This window comes from Leopardus geoffroyi, chromosome B4 (genome assembly GCF_018350155.1).
Source record: "Leopardus geoffroyi isolate Oge1 chromosome B4, O.geoffroyi_Oge1_pat1.0, whole genome shotgun sequence".
NCBI classification, from domain to species: Eukaryota; Metazoa; Chordata; class Mammalia; order Carnivora; family Felidae; genus Leopardus; species Leopardus geoffroyi.
Genome location: NC_059341.1, coordinates 60420086 through 60443925, shown reverse-complemented (window position 1 = coordinate 60443925; position 23840 = coordinate 60420086). Strand labels below are relative to the sequence as shown.

Here is a 23840-nt window from a genome sequence, read left to right as displayed (position 1 = left end):
TTGCTTTTTAAAAATCCATTGGGAAATGTTGTGAAGATTGATCAGACTGCAGGCAATGTGCCTCAAATGGCACTGGAGTTAAGATTGGAATATGACAACTCACTTTAAGTGAAGATAGATATCAGAACCGCACAGTAACTGAGAAGAACATTTATGTCTTCAGGGGATGCCATTTTTATGGGAATGAGGAGACCCATAGTTAAGAATTCATCCATCGTTGGGGCGCCTGGGTGGTGCAGTCGGTTAAGCGTCTGACTTCAGCCAGGTCACGATCTCGCGGTCCGTGAGTTCGAGCCCCGCGTCAGGCTCTGGGCTGATGGCTCAGAGCCTGGAGGCTGTTTCCGATTCTGTGTTTCCCTCTCTCTCTGCTCCTCCCCCGTTCATGCTCTGTCTCTCTCTGTCCCAAAAATGGATAAATGTTGAAAAAAAAAAAAAAAAAAAGAATTCATCCATCGTTTAAAAAGTCATTGCCAGTATGACAGAGTAATTAAGAATTGTAAGGTATGGATTTTTCTTTAAAGGATCTTTCTATGCCATGGAGGAGATAAGATAGATGTAATTACTCATGAACGAGCCAACATTTGATAAGTTCCATCCTGATGTAATGGACATCTAAGGCTATAGCAGTGATTTGCAATCATTTTAAACCCATCACTCCCCTTTTACAGCATATATTTTGTGGCACTTCCTTTAATAGCTTAAAATAGAATTCATAGGTAATATTATTTATAGATTTTCATGATTAAAAATTGATAAAATGCCTAAATTTCAAAATAAAGAAGAAAAGGAAAATGATTTGTAATAAAATAATATGTATCTCAACATGTAAATAATTGCTTTAGAAGGTATAATACTTGTACGTATCTTGAATAAACGCATTTGGACTTGAAAGAAGTGGTAGGAGATGAGGATCTGAAGACATTCTATGCAAGTACAGGAAAATGAATGAGCAGGGGCAAATGTGGGCCCTTGAATTATATCTCGTGTTAGAAGAAGTAATAACAGAACATACTTATTTTTCACATGATGAAAAAAAGAGGGAAGTAACCCTGCTGAAAGAGGGGTAACGGCCACATTACAGACTATTGTAACAGACAATGAGGAAGTATGATGTTTATTCCAGTGAGCTGACCCTTAATTATAATGGTAACATCAAAATAATTCTGTAGGCTTGGTTTGGATAATTCTGCCATGGTTTAGAATAGAGATGAAATCATACAACAAACATATTTCCTATCTTTATTTTTATTATTTCAAAAAAAAGGTTATTTATTTTGGGAGAAAGGGAAAGAGAGAAGCTCTATTCTACTTTTCTCTGCTTTCTGTTCCAGTGGAATGATTCCAGAACCCTGTTGATGAGGCTTCCTACCCCTGTGATACAATGGATCACTTAGAAGGCTGTGACTTGCAGGATTTTTGTATCTTGGCCAATGCCTGATGATGCCAAGAGCAGCCTTGCCAAATCATTGTGATAAATGATGACACTCCGTATCTCCAAATTGTCCTTTAGGGAGCTATACGAGCATTGCTAGATGCACTACTGTATAGGATAGGAATTCTTAGTCTGCGATCTGTGGTGAGCTTCAAGTTATTTGTTAACCTCCAGCAATTGTGTGCAAAATCTGTGTATGTAGGTGAGACAGCCGATAGATTTGAGCATTCTCAAAGGTATCAATGTCTTTGTCAAAGGAGTTAGAGTATAGCCAGTGTGATTTGTAAAGGATTTGTGGAAGAAGTTTGATTTGAGAACTTAGCCTTTTAGGATGGGTAGGTTTTTGATCACAGGGAGAGTGTTTTTAAGACTTCATCCACTTTGAAGTATTTTCATAATTATTATCTTACTTGAGCTATCAGAGTAGGGGATTCCTAGACGCCGGAGTCTAGCAAAAAGTATTAGAAAGTTCTGTATAGCAGCACACAGAATTTGAGGCTGGGGGCAGGAGTCTAAGTGTGGTCAGTATTAACAAAAAGAAGGTAACCTGTTGGGGGAGAATAATGAAAAGTTCTCCTGGTACTTAATCTTCAAAACAGTCTTATGAATTAAAATCATTTGGACATGATGAAACTGGCTTGAAGATGTTCAGTTGCTTGCTGTGATCATACCCTAGTAATTGGCAGAGCTGGGGCTCAAACACAGTCATCTTCAGACTGTAAAGCCTAGGATTTGCTGCTGTGCATCAGGTCACCTGGCGTAAGCAGCTGCTTCAGAGCACCTTCTTTTGTACTCAGGGAGCCTGGTGGCTCAGCATCTGGGCCAGTTCCTGGCTCAGCCAGTTCCTAGGACAGATATGAAAGGACATGGTGTTAGTAAAAAAGCATCCACGGATAGGGCCAAGAATTAAGTCAGTTGAGAAAGCTCCAGGTCTTGGCATTTGTGGTTCTCTCTACCTGGAATGATATCTTCCAATCTCTCTACGTGACTGTTTATTCTTACCCTGCGGGTTTCAGCCACCATGTCATCTCCGAGTGGCCTGTGCTAATCGCTACATCTCAAGAAGCCTTCCCTACCTCCTCTGTCATGCGCTCTGTTTATTTCCTCCTAGCACTTGCCAAATCTTATGTATTAAAAGCTCTAGTCTTACTCATTGCTGCGTCCTATTGTCTAGAAGAGTACTTGGTGCATAGTAAGCTTTTTATAGGATTTGTTGAAAGAATATTTGAGTAACAAATGGGGAAAAACCCCACAGCATTTCCAGTTTTGGCCTGGGAAACCTGTCTTTTGGAGTAAGGCTGTATTTGCACAGTTAAGGCATGAGCATCATGCATGCATACAGTGAGTTAACTGTTAGGTCTCTTGCTCATTTGTGGGGGAATTTTGTATTTCTGCCACATTGTCCTCTTGTGAAAACATATTAGATTTGACAAGTTAGTATTAACAGGCGAGCACTTTGTGTAAAATGTTGACATTTGCTTGCCAGCAACGTGAGTATCTTTTAGCCTTTATCGTTGTTGCTCTTTTTGTCTGTAGGTAGTTCATCATGACCCTTGCCGTGGCGGTGCTGGACAATGGAACAGCTTGTTCAGATTTAAACACCTTGCAACTGGGAACTATTTAGCTGCAGAGGTAAGTCTAATAGATAGAGTACTATTAAATCTCTGACTCTGGATAGTGACATAAGCAGCTAGGCTCTCCAAACATTGCTGTATTTGTAGGAACAGTCATGATACAAAATTTGACCATTGCCTATTATGATCTGGGCTGGCATATAAATTATTCTTAAGATGTAAATATTAATTGAAGCCTTTAAATAATCTTTGTCTTAAAAATTAAAACAACAGTAACAACAGAACACTGGTTGGTTTCCTTTAAGGTCAAGGGCAAGAGAGTATCGATTCAGTCTAAACTTTTGTATTTAGCCTCATTCTTTCAGAATGTCTGCATTGGAGACGTGATCAATTCATTTTTGGTGTAGTAGAGCCTTGATCGTTTCAGGCCGTTTTCACAGAAACTGGTTTTACTGGCTTTTATTGTTCAAACTGTTGGAGAGGAAAGGCATTTCTTCCTGAGACACTGAACTGTCCTAAAACTGCTAATAAAAATGGTGACAGCAAATAAGGTCTTTCCTTTCTCCACTAAAAGCGTGTTGACAATCAGGTAGATAGGAAGAGTGGGAAGAAGCAACAGCGTAGATGTTTTAGAAATGATTTAATTAAAGTTTGGCTATCAAATGCAAAAATAATTTTGAAGATACTAGTTTGTTTTTAGATGTATGAAAATATCCATCCATTCTACTCCCCTCAAGTCTGTTTCTGTTTTTCAATTTAGAGTTTCTTCTGGGATTCTGAACCAGAATTTGGCCTTAGAATTTTTAGTATGACTTATCTAACTTGTGGTTTCGGATGTGAGGGAAGATAAGGAAGTGGGGACCCAGAAGTGATGAGAAAAAGGTATGGGAAACAGGAAGTTTCCGTAAATGTGCTGACCCCTGTGTAAACCAGCGCCCGACACCATTACCCTTTACATCCTGTTAATCTGTGGTAATTTTCTTCATAGTACTTACCACTCTCTGACTTACGGTACATTTTATTTTTTTGACATTCTCTGACAGAATGTATGCTCTCTGAAGGCAGGGGGGTTTATTTTTTTATTTTTATTTTTTTTACTTTATTTTTATTTTCTACATCACCACTGTGTCCCCAGCATCTAGGGCAGTGCCTGGAACTTAGAGAGCATTTGATGACTATTTCTTGAATGAATGAATGAATGAATGAATACAAAGAAGCTATTCAGGCTTCTGTAAGCTTAGAGGATAGGAAGAAGATTTGGGGATTTGTATTTGAGAGGAATTTGGAGCCATATTTGGGAAAATTAATCTCTCTAATCTCTAATTTCTTCCTCTGTATAATGGGGATAATCACAACATTCATAGAATACAAGTATTAAGAGAATTAAATAGGGTAAAGGGCTTGGCATAATGTGTGCCTCATGGTGGGCATCTGGTAAGTGGTGCCGGCATGATTAATTTCATTATGAGAAAATTTTCTATATAAAATATTCTATATATTTACTATTTACTATAGTAAATAGTATAAATATAAATACTTTTATTATTATTGATGAATCTGTTCAAATAAATGAAATATAGCTTTGCCGTTTATGGGCTGTTTACACCATGAATGTTTTGAAGTAACTTTGTTGAAAAGTAATGCTTTGATGTAAATTTAAACAGTAAGGTGGAGAATCTTGTCTAAAATAAGAATTAGAAAAGTCTATGTGATGTCCTTTAAAAGATAAGAAATTTGTATTAAAATTCTCTTGGATCTGGTGTTAGTGACTCTTTTCCATAATTCAGCTTTCAGTCAATGGCTGTTGTAACTATGGACATTCTCTAGAAAGCTGACATGATTAAACATTATTAGTTTTCTTAGTTAATTTCTACAGTTAAAACTTGTATCATTGATAATTCAAATGACTAGATTATTGAAAATTAAATTGTTTATTAACTTTAATGAAGATCTAAGACCTCAATACATAAAGTAGTCCATTAAAAATTGAAAAATAGAAAGCAGCTCATTCCTTGAAAATAATTTGAAAGACTCTTTTCATTCTATCTCTAGAGGATATGACTTTAAATGCCAGATACTATACTGTCCATTAAAGATTCTGGTGTACTTGTAGGATCTCTGCTTTGACCTTTAATACTTGAGATAGCACTTTTTTTTTTTTTTTTTTTTTTTTTTTTTTAGGAGAAGGTGAGAGAAGGAGAATTAAGCATTAAATACATATCTGAAAATTGAAAAGTAGGAATTTATTGTCTACTGATTTTAACAGAATGGGTGCTTCTGTGTAGTATTCTAACTCAAAAGAAGAATCTTAGCTTTAGAATATTGGCATCCGTAGGTTGGGGTTTTATATTTCATATGTCAGCTCAGATCAGAAAAGGTCCTGGTACAGTCACATCTCAGCACGCTTGTCATACGGTGTGAAAGTGTCTTCAGGTGTGGCAAAAGCACATTTATTATAGTCACTATGACGTGATAAAAACATTGATTTCCAGTTCTAATTCCACAACAGATGGATATAGCCTCTGACAACAGTTAAAAAAACAATGTTGGGGCAGCTGGGTGGCTCAGTTGGTTAAGCATCCGACTTTGGCTCAGGTCATGATCTCACGGTTTGTGAGTTCGAGCCCCGCGTTGGGCTCTGTGCTGACAGCTCAGAGCCTGGAGTCTGCCTCAGATTCTGTCTCTTTCTCTCTCTCTCTCTCCTTCTCTCTCTCTCCCTCTCTCTCCCTCTCTCCCTCTGTCTCTTCCCTACCCCATCACTTGCACTCTTTCTCACTGTCAAAAATAAGTAAATAAATAAATAAGTAAATAAATGTTTAAAAAAAGAAGAAAAAACAATGCTTATCCTTTTTATCATTTTGCTTTTTAAAAATGCCCAGGTCTTTAATTTCAAATCATTATTCATGTCATTGAGGTATGGTAAGGAGTTCCTAGCATGTGGATTTGTAACTTCCTAGCCTTATTTATTTTGTTTAATTAGACCCTTACTTATAGGAGAGAAAGGGCTCTATGGCTTTTATTTATTTTGCTCTTTCAGTTTCATCGTTAATATCTAGATACTACTTAAACAATAAGATACGCATAATAGGATGTTGAAAATGCAGGAGTTGGGAATAATTATTTTTGGAATTCATAGCAGCAACAGACATCCTCTTTAAGATGTCATACCGTCTTTAACATATACTTTTTAAGTGCCTGATAAATGCATAGTATGGTAGAGAATGCTGCAGATAGGAAAGGAAGCAGAGGAGAAAATCTCTGCCCTCAAAGAAGTGACCTTCTAGTTTGGAACACAGTGTACAATAAATGGCCACAGGATGGTCAGAGGCAGGATCATGTCAGTCAGGTGGAGTTGTGAGGTAAGCCAAAGGAGGCTCTTGTTTGGGGCAAACTTTTCCCTGGTTCTCCAAGAAAGTAATAGACACAGGTTGGTAGAGAAGCAGAAGGACAATCACGGAGGCACAGACAGGGTTGTGGAATGTTCCACATCATCGGCAGACAATGTAAAAAGGGAGGCTTGGCTCAAGGAGAGGGGTTCTAAAAGGAATTATTGAGTGACAGATCCCTTTGCTTGAAGATTTTGATTGAAAGGTTTGGATTTGATGTAATTAGTAATAGGAATAACGATTCAAGTAGTTACCTTAGAGGCTGGGGCTGGACACCTATTTGCAAACATTTGGTAGACACCAGTGATGTCACTAGAAAACTCAATTTCCGCCCTCAGGGAGCTCTGAGTACAGTGCAATAAGTGTATTGTAGCAATAGGAATAGTGACGTGCTGACAGGGAAGCACTAAGGTGCCGAGGAGGTACAAGGAATGGTGAAGAGGCTAGAGGAGGAGCTGCCTGATGGATGAGTAAGGCAGGTGGGCAAGGAGAGTGTGCAGGCGGTGAGGACAGCTTTTGCATAGGCAAGGAGGTGTGTGGTATTCTACAAACTAGTTTTATATGGATAATACATATGTGTATCACACATAGGATATGTGTGAGTTTGGACGTGGTGCTAGAAGGTTGGGGGGGCCAGAAATGTAGGAAGCTTATTTTTTTCAGGCCGTATATATTAAGTTAAGGAGAATTGGTTTTATTTTAAAAGTAAAGAGCAGTGTTCTAAATAAATTTGTGTTTAAAGATGACCACTCTAGAGTTGCATTGTCCAATGTGGTAGTCACTAGCCACATGTTGGCTATTTAAATTAAAATAAGTACTATTAAAATTAAAAAGCCAGTTTGTCAGTTACACTAGCCACATTTCAAGGGGCTCAATAAGCACATGATATTGGGTAGCACAAATACAGAACATTTTCCATCATCACAGGGAAAGTTCCAGTGGATAGAACTACTCTGGAGCATTTTTAAAAAATTTTAATGTTTATTTATTTTTGAGAGAGAGACAGAGTGCGAGGGGAGGGGAGGGCAGAGAGAGAGGGAGACAGAGGATACAAAGCGGTCTCTGGGCTGACAGCAGAGAGCCAGACACGGAGCTCAAACTTGAGAACCATGAGATCATGACCTGAGCCCAAGTGGGATGCTTAACTGGCTGAGCCCCCCAGGCGCCCTACTCTGGAGCCTTTGTAAAGCAGCTGGAAGGGATTGCCTGAGAGGCAGGGAGCCCAGATAGGAGAGAAAGATCTGATACCATCAGGGTATTTTGAGGATTTGAACCAAGGGGGTGACATTGGTAATGGCAAGAAGGTGAAGGGGAGAAGACATTTTTAGGACATTGGAAGCAATGGAAAAAATGGTAATCCATGGAATGTTAGGGGTTAAGGAGTAGGATTCTGGCTTTGGAGAACTGGCGATGTCATTCACCAATTTAGGGAACATGGGAAGGGGTGCAGTGTTGATGAGGAAAATAATCCATTCACTTTTGATTATGTCTAATTGGAAGTGCTCTAAAGTATACAGGTGAAAATGCCTGATAGGGACAGTGTTCACATCTTCTGGAAGTTTGGGGACTGGCCTGGAGAAGTAGATGTAGTCATCGTCAGCATGGGTGTGATCATCAGGGAGTATGAGGAGAGTGAGGAGATGTTTGAAGGCGGAACTGTGGGGAATGCCAGTTTTTAAAGGATGGACAGCAGATTGGGAGCCTGAGAAGTCAAGGAAGCAACTGGAAGGTCAAATGGGCTGAATCACAATGTCAAGCAAGGGAAGATAGGCTTTCAAGAAGGAGGGAGTGCTACCGAAAAGGTCAGGAACAAAATGTATTTACAGCTTTTGGCAAGAACACAGTCATCTGTGGTTGAGAGCATTTTCGGTGGAGACCGGAATCCGGGGTGGGGGGTTTGGGGAGAGGAATGACAAGGGAGCCAGGAAGCAGAAGGAAAGGTGAACTGAGTTTTCGTATCATGGCCGTGCAGGAGAAGCAGTAATAAAGGGAAAGCAAGTCCTACTAGACAGGTTTTTAAAGGTCTGTTTAAAAAAAATTAGATGAGAAGGGAACTGCTTTTACATTAAAGGGAAGTTCCTATTACAGGAGCAGAATTTGGCAGTGAAAAGGCTCTTTTCCCTCATCCTTTCCATTCTCAACACACATATTGATAATCTGAAATATTACTTTTTAATGTGCTTGAGGCATTTCTGGCAAATTGGATTATGTAATTCTTGAATTGCCTTTGAGTATATGGTGTTTATATTGGCCAGTGTGGCAAAGACAGCCTAGTGTAGTGGGGGAAAAAATCCCATGTATACTGCTCACAGTCTCTCCGACTTTAAGCAAATATTTGACCTCTCTGAACATCGGTTGCCTTGTGTGTAAAAAAGATGATTGTATATATTAAATGGGATTATTTTGGGATTAAAGAAGATATGGAATGTTTAGCACTTTGCACATAAAATGTATTTAATAAGTATTAAGTCCCTTTCCTTCCATTGAGAAGGAGGGGACAAAAAATGTGGAGTAGCATTGTTTATTATTACTATCACTACTCCTACTATTATTGATTGTAATTTTTTTCCAGAACTTGTATTTCTTTGTAAGTCAGATGACTGAAGGGGGGGAAGTTTAGGGGCTCACCACGGGATGCCTTGCACCTAGAACGGAGTCTGATATTTAATTTATATTTAGTAAACACTAGATAACCTAAAGGATCAATCAGAGAGAGAGATTGAAGGTCTGCATCCAATCATTTCACTTTACAGAAGAAGGGACCCAGGCTCTGAGAGGCGATTTACTTTGTCCAAAGTTAAACAAAACAAAACAAAACAAAACAAAACAAAAAACAAGATAATGATGGTCTTTGGGCTCAATGCTAGACTTGCATTGCTTCATCTATACCAGTGGTTCTCACCAGTGGTGATCCTGTCCCCCAGGGCGTATTTGGCAATGTCTGGAGACATTTTTATTGTCAGAACTGGTGAGAGGGAGCTACTGGCATCTAGTGGGTAGAGGCTGGGGATGCAGGGAAACATCTTGTAATGCCTAGGATGGCCCCCACCACAAAGAATTATCTGGCCCCAAATGCCAATAGTGCCAATGGTGAGAAGCCTTGACCTATGTCTTACCAAGATTACACAGGCATTTATGGACTGCCCACTGGGTGGAAGCACTATTTTGATGTTGTGAAGAAAACAAAGTTTATTAACCATTGGTCCTTATCATTGGGTGTTTACAGTGTAGAGGAGAATGATATGAATTCAGTCACTGGGACATCTCCTCTGCATATGCATCTGAGACAACTGATTTTGTGTAATGTTAAAATTATTGACATCCATAGATGACCATGTTAAATCTCACAGGGAGTTTACAGGGCTGCAACCTTAAATCTAAGCACAAATGAAGAAAAAGAAAAACCTCAAAATTTTACTTAAACATATACTTCCTAAACATGATATTCTGTTTTAACTTCCAGGGTGGCCAAGTTTTTCAGAAAAATGTCAGTAAGGCGATTGCTTGTATAGAAATGAAGGGGACACTATCCAAAGGAAATTAGACCATTTCATATGCTGAGGCTTCTGTAGTTTAATTATAGAGGCAAAGCACATAAACTGCAAGCTATTTAAGAATAGCAATAGGGGTACCTGTGTGGCTTAGTTGGTTAAGCGTCCGACTTTGGCCCAGGTCATGATCTCACAGCTTGTGAGTTCGAGCCCGGCGTCAGGCCTTGTGCTGACAGCTTGGAGCCTGGAGCCTGCTTCGGATTCTGTGTCTCCCTCTCTCTCTGCCCCTCCCCAGATCATGCTTGCATTCTGTCTCTGTCAAAAAATAAATAAACTTAAAAAAATAAATAAAAAAGAATAGCAATACAAATATAGCACTATTTTGTTTTGGATAATTCAAAATTTATTTTTGAGAAATAGCCAATGCTAGAAACTCATGGACAAAATGTGGAACAAAGTATTTAATTGTGAATTAGATAATGAAGCCAATTGTGGCTTTGTCAGATACTGTGTTACAGTACATTTACAGTACCATATTGTTAGGTCTTCCTGTGATGTCAGTTTCCATGGGGCCAAACAAGAAATAAGGTAACATGAGGAGAAGGAAGGTGAACAGCCATGTATGTTTGCATTTGCATTTAATGCACAGCACAATTATAAGCACACTCATTGACATTTGCCCTAGATCCTTTACTTGTATCAATAAACACCAATATCTCCTTATTGGTACAGGAGAGTTCACACCCATATCAATGGTCAATGGGGGAGAAGGTGATTTTATCATATTTTGAATGGGATGATATGAGAGCCTCAGTAAATAGTTCCTCCATAGTCAAGGGAGCAATTATAAATCAAGTATCACAATTTCTGATCTGCTGCTTCTCCATTTTCTTTCTTTGGATATTATTAAAGCAACAATGATCCTTTCCAAAACAAGATAGATTGAGTAGTGCAAATAATTTTATTTGTTAAAGATTTTGTAATTTCCCTTTCAAAGACAACTAGCTTACTTGTTTGTAGATAGGCCAGACTTCCACCAGATGGCAGTAAACACTTATTTCCTGACTATACAACTGACTTTGGATTTAATTAATTAGTTAAAAACTTAGTACTCTAGAACCTGTCCATCATCATAGAACCTTATGAATCTCAGGGCTATAGTTTTAAATATCCCTATGTTTAGTTTGCCATCAACTGTATCAGCCACAGTTTATGAGAAGGGCCTGGTTTGTATGTTTGTGTGTGTAGGCATATATATAAATAAGGACAGTAGAAGAATATATATATGAGACCCTATACACACAAGCATAACTGTTATATGTCGAAATGTAAATCATGCCTGGCACATGTTAGCATCCAGTAAAGACTATTTTTCCCTTCTTTTCTTTTCTAGACTTGTCAGTCAGAATAATAGATTGTCTCTGAAATGCCAGTCATTGGAAAGAAGAAGATAGATAATTATTTAAAAATACACAAGTGATGATTTTAATGTTACATATAATAAAAGTTGATCAAAACGCATTTCATCATAAAACAAGTAACCTTTTTAAGACAATGAACGTGTATTAGAAGTGTTGTGTCCAGTTGGTGTTGTGTTCCATGGAAAGTTGTGGTTGTCTTTCACTTGATGTGGTACCATCGTGGCTTTCACTGCCCACGTGTTTATGATAGTTCTGTGTCTCTCTCTCTTTCTCTGCCACTTTTCTATTCTGACTTGTGTCATGCTTTGCTTGACTTCTTTCTAGCCTCTTTGGCCATTTAAATGAGAGCTCCCTTCAAAGGTTTAGTACTGGGTGTTTTTGTTCTTCATATCCTCTCTCTGTCACTCACTCCCTTGGCTTTAGTGGGCCATGAATTTGATCTCAGTTGTCCCACTGCCATTGAAACTCAATAACTATATCCAAGATTGAATTGTTTCCCCATAAAACAGTGCAGTTTTCTTAGTTAAGTGTTAGAAACTTGAAAGTGATGACAAACATATTTTTCTCTCAGTTTACACATTCAGATTCTACTGACTCTGTCTCTGTAAAATCTCCTGTGTCTGCTTTTTCCTTTCCATTTCAGCATGATTATTTCTGTCAGGGCTTTGCTGCCTCTCACTTGAACCACCGCACTTGGTTACTTTCCCCCTTCCATCCTTTGTCTCCATCTCCTACTAACCATGGCCAATGAGGATTTTTAATGCAGTGTTTCAGCAAACATTTCCCCAGTGATATGCAAAATCTTTCTGAAGATGTGAACCCATTAGCCTATGGTTTAATGGCCCCATTGGTCTGGGCTGGCTTGGATCCCATCCCTCCTCGTTATGGAGGCAGGAGAGAAGTAACATGCTATAGTAAGTAAAGGATGTAGCTCTGGAATCGTCAGACCTCTGCTCCCAGTGACCCTGCCACTCACCAGTGGTGTGACTTTGCACAGAGGACTTCACTTGATGTGCCCCAGGGGGCTCATCTGTAAAGTGGGGGTGAAGAATCCATTCTACTATGATGATTATAAGGGGAAATGAATTAACCTTTAAAAGGATATAAAAAGTATTCCATAAGTGACATTTATCGGTCTTCTCTGAACAAGTCTTATTTTTTACCATGTGGCGTTATCTTCCCTGCATTTCCTGTCTTCTTCACTCCTTTCCTTCTCTGCAAGTTAAATTTCTACCCATCCTTCAAGGCTTATCTCAGATGCTCCCTTCTCCATGAATAATTCTTCAATAAATTTGCCCACCACGGATCCCTCCTTCTTCTGACCTATATTATTTATAAATTATTCATTCTTATCTTATATCTCTTGTCACATTCTATTTTATATTACAGCTAGCTGTATTTATGTCTTATTTTCCCTCTTAGATTGTAAGGTCTTGTGGTCAGGGACCACATTCTTTTGTCTTTGCTAAAATACCATATGCCACAATGTTTTGCCCATTATAGATATTCTATTAATATTTATTGAATAAATGATTGAATAGCATATTAGGTCTCTCTCTCTCCAATGCCAGATTTATAATTTATTTTTTAACATAAGGAAATATTTCCTCTAACGTCCTAAAAGATTCAGGAATCTTCACATGACCATGTCTTTTTTCTTCTTCTTTCTATTAGAAATAATATTTTTTTGGTTCATCCTTAGTCTAATTACTTTAATAATTACTGCTATTATTTCATTTAGAGAAGGAAAGCATCAGTATAACTAAAACATCCATTAAAGCATATATTTATTTGGTCTTCAGTTAATACTGATAAATTTATATAGTCATAGATATATTTGGGTGGCTTCTCCTCCTTTTTCTCTTTCTTCCCCTCTGCTTCCTCCTCTTTCTCCTCATTATTATTATCCTTTAATGAATTTACTGAAGCAATAACTCCATATTAGTTATTGGAGAGACACAAAGATGAGGCAAAATCTAACTGATCTATCACTATCTTTAGTATTATTGCCAAAGACTCGAGTTATAAAATTTAATGACATATAATTAGTATGATTAGGCTTTGGTCATAGACTTTTCTCATTTTACCTATGAGGACCCTGAATTCCAAGGTGGAAAGGTTGGCTGACTGACCTTTTCTATAAAGCTCATGGGTGTGTCTTCACAGAGCAGAGTCTGAAATTTAGTTCCCAGACTTCCCTTAGGGATTATAACTGGGTGACCCAAAGTGGATGAAAAATGTGAAGACTGAATTTCAGAAAGTCTTTGTGATAGAATATAACTTATATTTCAGAGGGCATATGTGATTGTGTGTTTGACTTAGGTATGTTACTTCCTGTTCCTGTACACATTTTAGTTAGGCTACATCATGGTTCCAGTATGAATTTCCATCACAGTGTCTGTGGTGAACTACTGCAATGCTTAGTGAATAAAAACTTTGATCATAAGATATATCCACGTTTAAACATGTTGCATATCTTTTGGAAGTAACTTAGCTATCATTTTAGTATGCACAGTTTTTAATTTGAAAAAAAATCTGAATTCTTCAAATTGAAAACAAATTAAAAAAAATACAAAACAGTGATACTTGGCTAAAACAGCTGGATAAACCCCTCCCGGGCACTATGCTGGAACTGCCATCACTACCAAGTAAAAGTGTGTCTTTTTGTGTTTGATTAATCAGTAGACAGGAGGCCAGTTAATTCACTATCTTTTTGGCTTTCTACCTTTCACTCTTGGATTCCAAAAGCAAGAATAATCCCATTTTGGGATTAATTCTTTTATTTGTAATTCAAGGGAATTTAAGGAGCCTGAGAAATGTGTCTCCATAGAAGAAGAAAGTTCAGCCTCAAATCTCCCCAACTGCTGGCCTAGCACTAACAGGCAACTTGTAACTGGATTCCCATTTTCTTACCCCCTCCCTTGCCTCCCACTGTTAGTCAGTTCTAAAACCTGAGGGACTGCGGTCATGTGACTCTTGGCTGGCTTCTGCTTTCTATCCATTCCTCTCCCTTGGACCCTCTCCCCCACACTTCCTGATTTGTTTAACCACAGTTTAGTTTTATCTGATCTTAGATTTCATATAAATGGAGTCATATGAGTGGCTTCTTCTACTTACAACATTTTTAAGAATATATAATTGACATAACTTATATTAGTTTACATGTACAACACAATGATTTGGTATATGTATATATCGTGAAATGATTACCACAGTTAAGTCTAGATAACATCCATCACCATACGTAATTATAAAAAATTTTTTTCTTGGATGAGAGCTTTAAAGATCTATTCTCTTGGCAACTTTCAAATATGTAATACAGTCTTGTTAACTATAGTCGCCATGCTAGGCATTATATCCTCACGACTTACTTTCTTGTAAGTGGCTTTTGTACCTTTTGACAGCCTTCACCCATTTCACCCAGTCCCCATGTCCCACCTCTGGCAACCCACCAGTCTGTTCTCTATGTATGAGCTCAGTTGGTTTTAGATTCCACATGTAAGTGAGATCTTATGGTATTTACTTTCTGTGACTTATTTCAATGTTGTCAAGGCCCATCCCTATCGTTGCAAATGACAGGATTTCATTCCTTTTTATAGCTGAACAGTATCCCATTGCATATATATTTTTGAGATCCATCCTTGTTGTTATATCTGTAGCTCATCACGTTTATTGCTGAGTAGTACTCCATTGTTTGAATATTCCACCTTTTATTTATCCATTCTCCTATTATATGGTAAGTATTTTTGTCTAAACCTAATTTCTGGCCATCTTTTATGTCCCTACTGTTGTTTTATGTTTTGTCTCCCCTGCTCATTGTCCTCAAATGAATGTGTCAGGTGTTTTAGTTGACTTTCGTGGGGTATGGTAACCTCTATATACACAGTTTGTCAGCCGAGCAAAACTTTATTTTGCATTATCTTTGATTATTGCTTGTGTATTCTGTTAATTTTCTCTTTCCCTTTTCAGGACGCTGGTTATCTGTTAATTGATATGCCCTTCTCTGGTCCTCCATGGCTATTTTCTTTTTCCTAATTTTTAATTCTTTATATCTTTCCTCTGTATTGAGAGATGCCTGTTTATTTTTTTTTTATCCGTCATTTCCTATAGCATTTTTATTGCTATCAACATGGAGTTTAATATTGTATTCACTTTTAATTTTTAGTGAAATCTTTCTTAATTTCTTTTTATAATTTTTTAATAATATAATTAAATTTATATTTAATATTATTATTTATGTAATTAATTCTGTGTTATATTTTAGCTTGTTGTGTGGTTTGTTGTCTTTACGTAGAGGAAATGTTTACTTATGCTTTCTTGAATATGCCAAACCATTTCCTGAAAATTTATTTTGCATTATACCATAGAAAATATCAGAAAGGCTCTGTAAAAAGAATTTCCCCTTCTAACATGCTTTTTCATCAGTCCCATGTTGTTGTTTTTTTTCCTTCCTTCCTTATTATCCTCAGCAAGTGGACTCTGTGCAGAGCCAGATGGATTGAGTAGATGGTCTTTTTATTCTATTTTTTATTTATTTTATTTTTGCTTTAATTTTAATTTTATTTTAAGTTTATTTATTTTTGAGAGAGCGAGAGCATGCATGAGTGGGGAGGGGCAGAGAGAGGGGAGAGAGAGAGGATCCCAAGCAGGCTCTGTGCTGTCAGCCCGGAGCTCAATGTGGGGCTTGAACTCACGAACTGTGAGATTATGACCTGAGCTGAAACCAAGAGTCGGATGCTTAACCAAGTGGACCACTCAGGTGCCCCTTTTCATTCTATTTAAAAAATATCTTTTTAAATTTTTATTCATTTTTGAGAGACAGAGAGAGAAGGAGGCGGGGAGAGAGAGCACGAGCTGGGGAGGGGCAGAGAGAGAGGGAGACCAAGAATCTGAAGCAGGCTCCAGGCTCTGAGCTGTCGGCACAGCTGTGAGATCATGACCTGAGCCGAAGTTGGACGCTCAACGGACTGCGTCACCCAGGTGCCCCTATTCTATTTTCAAAAATTCTCAATCCTTTTTCAGTCTTCAGCTGAAGGACTGACTGAAGGACACACTGCAGTGCAGGTCTCAGGCCCAGCAGATGGCGACTCTGTGTCCCTGGTTTCTCCTGCACTTGCTTTTCTCTCCTATTCTCTGCTATTTCTACAGTGTTAGGCAGTGTGATTCCCACATACAAAGCCACAGTTCTTTCTCTTCTCTTTCTTTAGGCAGTGCTTCTCAGAAAGCCCTCGGCTATCATCTGTTCCCTTGACTTTCTGCCCATTTGTTTTCTGAGCTTTGTTGCATCTCGATGGTCATGGAAAGACAGAGGTAGTGGGACAGTGATGGGAGTCTGGGGAGACCAGTCTCCGCTCAGTCTAACAATGGCTCCTCAGCAGTAGACACTTCTGTGTAGGTTTTTGGCGGGCAAACACTTGGGGTCTCTGAGTGGATGGACAAACAGTGGGAACCACAGCATGTATCTTACTTGTGTTCACAAGGCTGTTAGCTTGAAGTGAGGTTGAAGAATGCCAGGAGATAAAAACTGGAGAGGTATCTGCTTCTCCTCCAGCATTGACTGTTTTGTAATTACTGGCAATTCATGGTAGATTTGGGTTTAGGTTGTTTTTCAGTCTTCGTTTTTGATGGGATTGAGATTTTTTTGCTTTGCTTTGCTTTCTTCTTGATCTTTTTCAGCACCTTCATTGATATTTGGTACTAAGTAGAGAGGACAGTCCTCAGAGCCACTAGCCAAGTTTCATTCTGAGAAAGACTCTTGATCTTACATTTTAAATGGTGACTTTATTTTTTTTTAAGTTTTTAAAATTTATTTATTTTGACAGAGAGAGAGAGAGAGAGAACTGGGTGGGAGGCAGAGAGAGAGAGACAGAGAGAATCTCAAGCAGGCTCCCTGCCACCAGCACAGAGCCCAATGCGGGTCTCGAACCCATGATCCGTGAGATCATGACCTGAGCTGAGACCAGGAGTTGGCCACTTAAGTGACTGAGCCCCTTAAATGGAGACTTTATGTGGTTACATGTTACATACACTAACATATTCATGTTGAAGGGTTAAAATCGAGTGAACAACTCATTATTTAAATAAAAACACCTTACAAGTCTGTTGTTTTACAAATTATGAGCTGGTTATTTCAGTACAATGCAGACATCCTTTTGGGACTGTGTCATCAGGTGGGAGTCAGGAGGTATGGATTCCAGCCAGTTGTTCACACCTCCAGTCAGGAGGTATGGATTCCAGCCAGCCGGAAATATGTGGATTAACACTCAGCATTTCTAAAACTCATCAACCTCACTGGAATGACCCCTAAACCCCACAATACTCATTCAATAGCCCTCATATCCAACATATATATCTGGTATATGGCTCTTCTTTTGCTTGATTTTCTTTTCTTATGTATAGAGCACGTGGAGCATGATCTCGGATCATTGTTAAGACTTTCCTTTGGTCTAATTTGAAAAACAGAGTTGTTGGTTAGTGGGAGATTTTGTGGTGGGCAAAATGATGAACTCTTTTGAAGGCTTCCTCAGAGGGTGTGAGATTGTCAGCTCTCACTTATGCAAAGATGTCAACTGTGCTAATATAAACAAAAGCCATAAACTTGGCATTTTAGCTCATGTCTCCTGCAGCTAGAACTTGAAGGTAATGTTTTAAATTGTAATATTTAGTGATGGTTTCTTTCTTAGGCTTTTTTAATATTGAGTTTAGTTAAGGATACAATAGTGAATTGAAGATCATTGGTCTTGTTAATGTGCTGTTAATAGCAATTCAAAACTGTTTTTTTTTTTTTTTTTAGCTTAATCCGGATTATCGAGATGCTCAAAATGAAGGAAAAACTGTGGTGAGTGGAATTGTTTTTTCCCCAACAAATTCCAAAAATATTGTGCATATTTTATATGAACAAATTGAAAAGTTAATAGAAAATTTGAAGACTAGGGATTCTGAGAGATTCTCTGACTAGAGGCTATGAATCACAGATAATAAGTAAAAGATGATGCACTGACATTATAAATAGATGTCTGGTAATAGGTATTTAGGGAGATTTCTGGAAACTTGGAGGCCATTTATGATGGAGCACTGATGGCCATGGGCATCTGGGAGGTATGGTGGGTCTGGGTTTACTTTTCATAAGTGCATAGAAATTAGGAAAGACAAATTGAATTATGGTATGATGATAGTAAAAGGGCACAGTGGGACAATCTTTTCTGATTAAAAATAATTTGGGTTCTATTTACGGGGAGAAATTGAGGCATCAAACAACTATATGACTGATTTTTCTGATATTATGAAGCATGCCACTCAAAAAACATCTCAATCTTATTTAAAAGCCAATTTTCATTAAGATATTTATTATTATTCAGCCTGATTTTTCATCACTGTTGTAAAGACAATGATGTTACGAGGACAGTAGGACTTAATTCAATAGAAAGTTCTGAAATTCAGGACAATTTGGTGTGATGCAGACAAAACCTGGTTGATGGGCTGGATAGAAAGGTGTATCTATATAGCTATATGTATTTTCAGCAATTTAGCTAGATATTTGGATGTAAAATAGACACAGTGTATAATTTAATTTTCTTAGGAATTTGGCAATCTCTTTTGGAATTGCTAAGAATGATTACTACAGCATTCAAAATTCCACCTTTTGACAGAATGAGTTGAAATGTTTGATCGAAATGACTACTGTCTTTGCACTGGCCCTCAGCTTTATGTTTTATGAGGATATTGATATGAGGGAGGTGAATCAAATCAGAATTTCTGGACCTGAGTCAATCCTGTTTGACTTCTTTCTCCATCTGACTATCAGGTTTACAACAGAAGTGAAACTGAAGTATCAGGTCTTTGGCCCAACGAGTACTTTAATTTGTGTCAAAATGTCCTTAAACATAGAAGTAGGCTTATTAAATGGGTTGGATCATTTATTTATAATTCAATTTTCTCCCCCTGTGTGGATTCTTTTCTCCTTGGTTTTCAAAAGCTAGCCCAGGATTGTTGGGTTCTTCTTTCCCCATGATTTAGAAAACGCCATCCATAACCATGTTTAAAAGCTGAGTCTTTGGTTCTTACTATAAGCTGGTCGATGGTTTCTTGCCAATGACTGCCAGGACACACCAGTTCTTAAATGGGGTTAATTGCACATTGCATTTACATCCAAGGGAACTGTGGGGCCTCTCAGAGGGTGCTAGAAAGAACCTATGGTAGGAATTGGGCTTGTACAAGATGACTTAGGGAGGATTTAAAGAAGTGGGGCTCACTGTGGATAAGAATGCTGGCAGGAGGAGGAAGTATCTTAATATATTTTTATCTATAGGGAGGGTAGATGAGAGCCAGGCTAACGGTGTGAGTGCTAAAGAAGAAGCACTCATTTTAGCTAGGGGAAAGGGATATCGAATCATTTTTATGGCTTGGACAACATTCACATGTTGTCAGTATTCAGATATGATTATGGAGCAGTGTTGTTTTGACGTGATCCATCCTGGGCATGGAGCGGCCTTGTCTGATGTTGGTGTTCTGTGAAATCGTTCACGTTCGCAGGAGGACACCGTGGCCTGGCTGTGAGAGTCAGGGTGCCCTTGGCAGCACTGAGCCTGCCTGATCACACCAGGCCAGCTGTCGGATGTCAGGAGTTGCCTTTCTCTTTCTCAAGGTCTTTTTTTATGAGATTCTATGTGACTTCTTCAGCCAAGGGAGTTCTACTTCTAGCACCACTGTTACGGCCTTGGACATGTAAGATAGCCTTCCCGAGACTCCATTTCCCACCTGACTAATGGGATGAGGATGCTTGCCCTACATACGTCACCTCTGTGCCGTGAGGTTAAAATTCAATCAGATAAAGGGAAACTTTTTGAATAAAAGATATTTGTAGGCTAAAAATGTACGTTGTTTCGATTAAAAGGGCATTGCATCAAACTTCGAATTGTGCAATTGAATTACATCTCTTTCAGCTTATCTCCTTTCAGCTACATGCTGTTTGGTGATGCTTCTGATGCTTCTGGGCAGGGCTGAGTGGGAGAGAGAGAGTATGAGTGATAGAGTATGAGAGTTTATGGAGCAGCACAGAAAATATAGGTAATGAATCCATGGTGAAGTTTGCTGTTTGCGTCCATCAAGCTTTTAGTTAGACTTCGTAGATTTGTTTCCTTCTGTATTCTGAGATACAAGTTCTTCATTCACCTCTGAAGGTGAGAAAGAGTACTTTTCTGTGAAGCAGTTGCTACCAGCAGCACTTTAATTGCATCTGACACAGGTGGGTCTGCTTTGCTGTGGAAGTTTACGACTGGATCTCGTCTGCCATCTCAGAGAGATGTCCAACTGGAGACATTTGATTTCATCTTTCTTCTATCCTTAATCCCTAGCTTGAAAGTAAATAAAACTGAAGATATGGAACACTAAAGCTAACAATATGGCTTCTCATGTTATAGACCATTTGCCACCTAGCAATAATTATGTTTCTGTCTAGAAAAGAAAACAAAGGAGCAGTTAGAGCTTAGCCTGTGAAAAACGAAATCAATTTCCCCAAACAGAATGCTATCTCACCCCAGATCTGGGTTCCAGTAATGCTGAGTTCACTGTGACCATGCTAATTATTTTCTTTCCAAATTTTCCCTTATGTTGTCTATTTAATATCCAGTTAATATTTTTTTCCTGTAATTTAGAAACCTTTATCAAAATGTTGCCTTCCATTTTTGAAGTTTCAAAGGTTAATGCATGGTGCCACTGAAATGCGGCGGTGTGTGTCAGAGCTCCCATTAAGACCCAAATTGCTGTATTTATTCTACAAAGGAGCCTATTATTTCCAATCTTACAAATGTACAGCATCCACAGGGACCCTGTAAACATTGGAACTGTGTCAAGCCCAGCTGGGAACCTGACAGTCATTAGTTCCTTCTTGAAAGGCTGCATCTTTTCAAATGGCTCTTTGAAGGGGATTTTTTTTTTTTTTTTTTTTTTTTGGAATAACACCACCCATTTTCACATTACCGTATTGATGTGGAATGTGATCTGATTTTTCAAGGGAGTGTCTTTTGTCGATGCTGGAGTCTCTCAATTTCAGCAATATTGATATATTGGCCCAGAAAATTATTTGTTGTGGGGGGGCTGTCCTTTACATTGTAAGATGTTTAGCAGATCTGTGGACTCTGTGTATTAGATACCAGTAGTGGTCTCCCCTGCCCCCAGTTGTGGCAACTAAAGATGCTCCTGGAAATTGCCAAATGACCCCCGCTGCGGTCCAAACTCTCTGCCTGTTGAGAACCACGTCTTTGTGCACAGACACACATAAATAGCAATGTTCTAGGAACCATGATGCTTAGCTGAAATGTATTTGAAAATTCTGTCTCATAGACTTTTTTTGGGGGTGGGGGACCAGATTATGAACAAAGACCCCCACATTTCCATGAGTTTTTACTCTATTTTCATCAATGGTAAGGTGATAAAGAAAAGAAAGGAAAAAGAGTCCTCATAGGAAATAGTTTAAGAGTAACAGATTTTTAAGGAACCATGCAAGAGAAGTGTCTGCAGCTTTAAATGGTAGGGTTGTGTCTGTTACATAAAGTCAGCAGTGAGAGCCCTGGAGAGTCTGACCAAGAACACAGATGCCTGCACATCATTATGCTTCCTTGGCCGTGGCCACACACAGGTCTGCATCAGCCCTGAAAATGCATACATTATTTCTTACAGAATGTCTCTGGCTCCTAACAACAGATTGCAATGTGATGTCTCTGCTAAAAATTCGATGACTCACAAATGAGTCAACAGAGAAGGTGTTCCAGGAGGCTAACTGCTGTGTCTCCACTGGCAGCCCCAGGACCGGAGGGAGAAGCTGGGTGAACCATTAGTTTACTCGACTGGCTCCTCCTAAGGGGATTTTCTACTTGTAGAACCGAGATTCTGTGTGCCTTTTCTTCCAAGTAAAACTGCTAGTTTTATAAGAGCCCAGCAGACTAGGTTAACATCCCAAGGCTCTGCGTTACCTGAATTGAGAATATTTTGGATACCTAGCTGATAATAAATCTAACACCTGTCTAAGCTCTGTTGTACCTTACATGTATTTTCGTGACACAAGAGGGAGGGCATTGCGCTTCTGTAATTCTGTATAGGGAACTAGTGTTTTTGTGGCTTTTTTCTTACTTAAAAAAGAGGTGGGTTTATAAACAAAAGCTACAGGCACACAATTTTGAACAGAAATGCCTTCATATTGTAGAAATATAATATTGATTTTTATAGATCTTATTGATCTATAGATCTCATCTTTCAGTCTTATAGATTGAAACCTGATCCATACATTTAAAAGATTGCATACTTATAACTCATTATTCATGTATTATTTTCTACAGATTTTGAGGGGCTGCCTTGAACTGTTTATGAAGGAGAATTTGTTAAGCAAATTAACAGAGTGCAAGAGATAAAAAGCAGAATGTATGGCATTGCTTTAAAAACTGCTATGGATGTTAGAAGTTCTTTTCACACATAAACAATTGTTATGCTACTTATAAATGGAGTTTATCTATGTTATGCTATGTTTATCTATGTTATGCTACTTATAAATATATATAAGTAATATATATAAATATAAATAAATATAAATATAAAAAAATAATACTATGTTATGCTACTTATAAATGTGCTACTTATAAATATCTATGTTATCGGTGGAGTTTATCTATGTTATGCTACTTATAAATGGAGTTTATCTCCCCCCCGCCCCAGGAACCTATACCTTTAGGGGTATAGTTGTAAATTCCACTTATACTATGTAATTAAAACTAAACCACAGGTCTTAAATAGTATGAATAATGCAGAGTGACCTCTTTTAATTAGCCCTAATCAAGGTTTTTCTATGTCTGGCAAAAATTTTATTGTTCATTATAAAAGTGTCAAAATAGAGAAGTCCCTGACTATTCTTGTTTGGAGCCCCCAGAGAGGTATACTAAAGGGGGTGTGGTAGGAGGGCAATCTAGGAACCTGGATCGGCTTTCTTTTTTGTAAGTCTTGAAAATTAATTTTATGAACATTCCAAAAGGAGAGTAGATGCACTAGGATTTGATTTATATTAAATGAACTCACAAGTGGCTGATGTATAAACCTCCATGCCACCTTTCAGTTGCTAAGTAAATAAATATAAATCCTTTGGTTAGTTAGTGTATTTTCTTTGAAGGGAAAATCCATAGCAAAAGCTAAGTTATAATTGGAAGATTGGTGTGCAAGAGGCTCAGAAAATTAGATGACAGGGGCGCCTGGGTGGCGCAGTCGGTTAAGCGTCCGACTTCAGCCAGGTCACCATCTCGCGGTCCGTGAGTTCGAGCCCCGCGTCGGGCTCTGGGCTGATGGCTCAGAGCCTGGAGCCTGTTTCTGATTCTGTGTCTCCCTCTCTCTCTGCCCCTCCCCCGTTCATGCTTTGTCTCTCTCTGTCCCAAAAATAAAATAAACGTTAAAAAAAAAAAAAAAAATTAAAAAAAAAAAAAAAAAAAAAAAAGAAAATTAGATGACAAATATTCCTTTTAGGTGTATGGTATTCCACCAAAAAGACAGGAATATTC

General features: G+C 38.4%; 1 protein-coding gene across 7 annotated transcripts in view; it reads left to right on the top strand.

The window, feature by feature from the left end:
- Positions 1–23840, top strand: part of ITPR2 (inositol 1,4,5-trisphosphate receptor type 2) — a 508939-nt gene that overhangs the window by 108296 nt on the left and 376803 nt on the right. For all 7 annotated transcript variants that reach the window (XR_006708628.1, XM_045463013.1, XM_045463012.1 and 4 more), the window contains 2 exons: positions 2969–3064; positions 18098–18142. Coding sequence is in view for 6 of the 7 variants with exons in the window: in XM_045463013.1 (XP_045318969.1) it covers positions 2969–3064; positions 18098–18142 (141 nt within the window). In the remaining variant the exon portion in view is untranslated. The remainder of the gene's footprint in view (positions 1–2968; positions 3065–18097; positions 18143–23840) is intronic.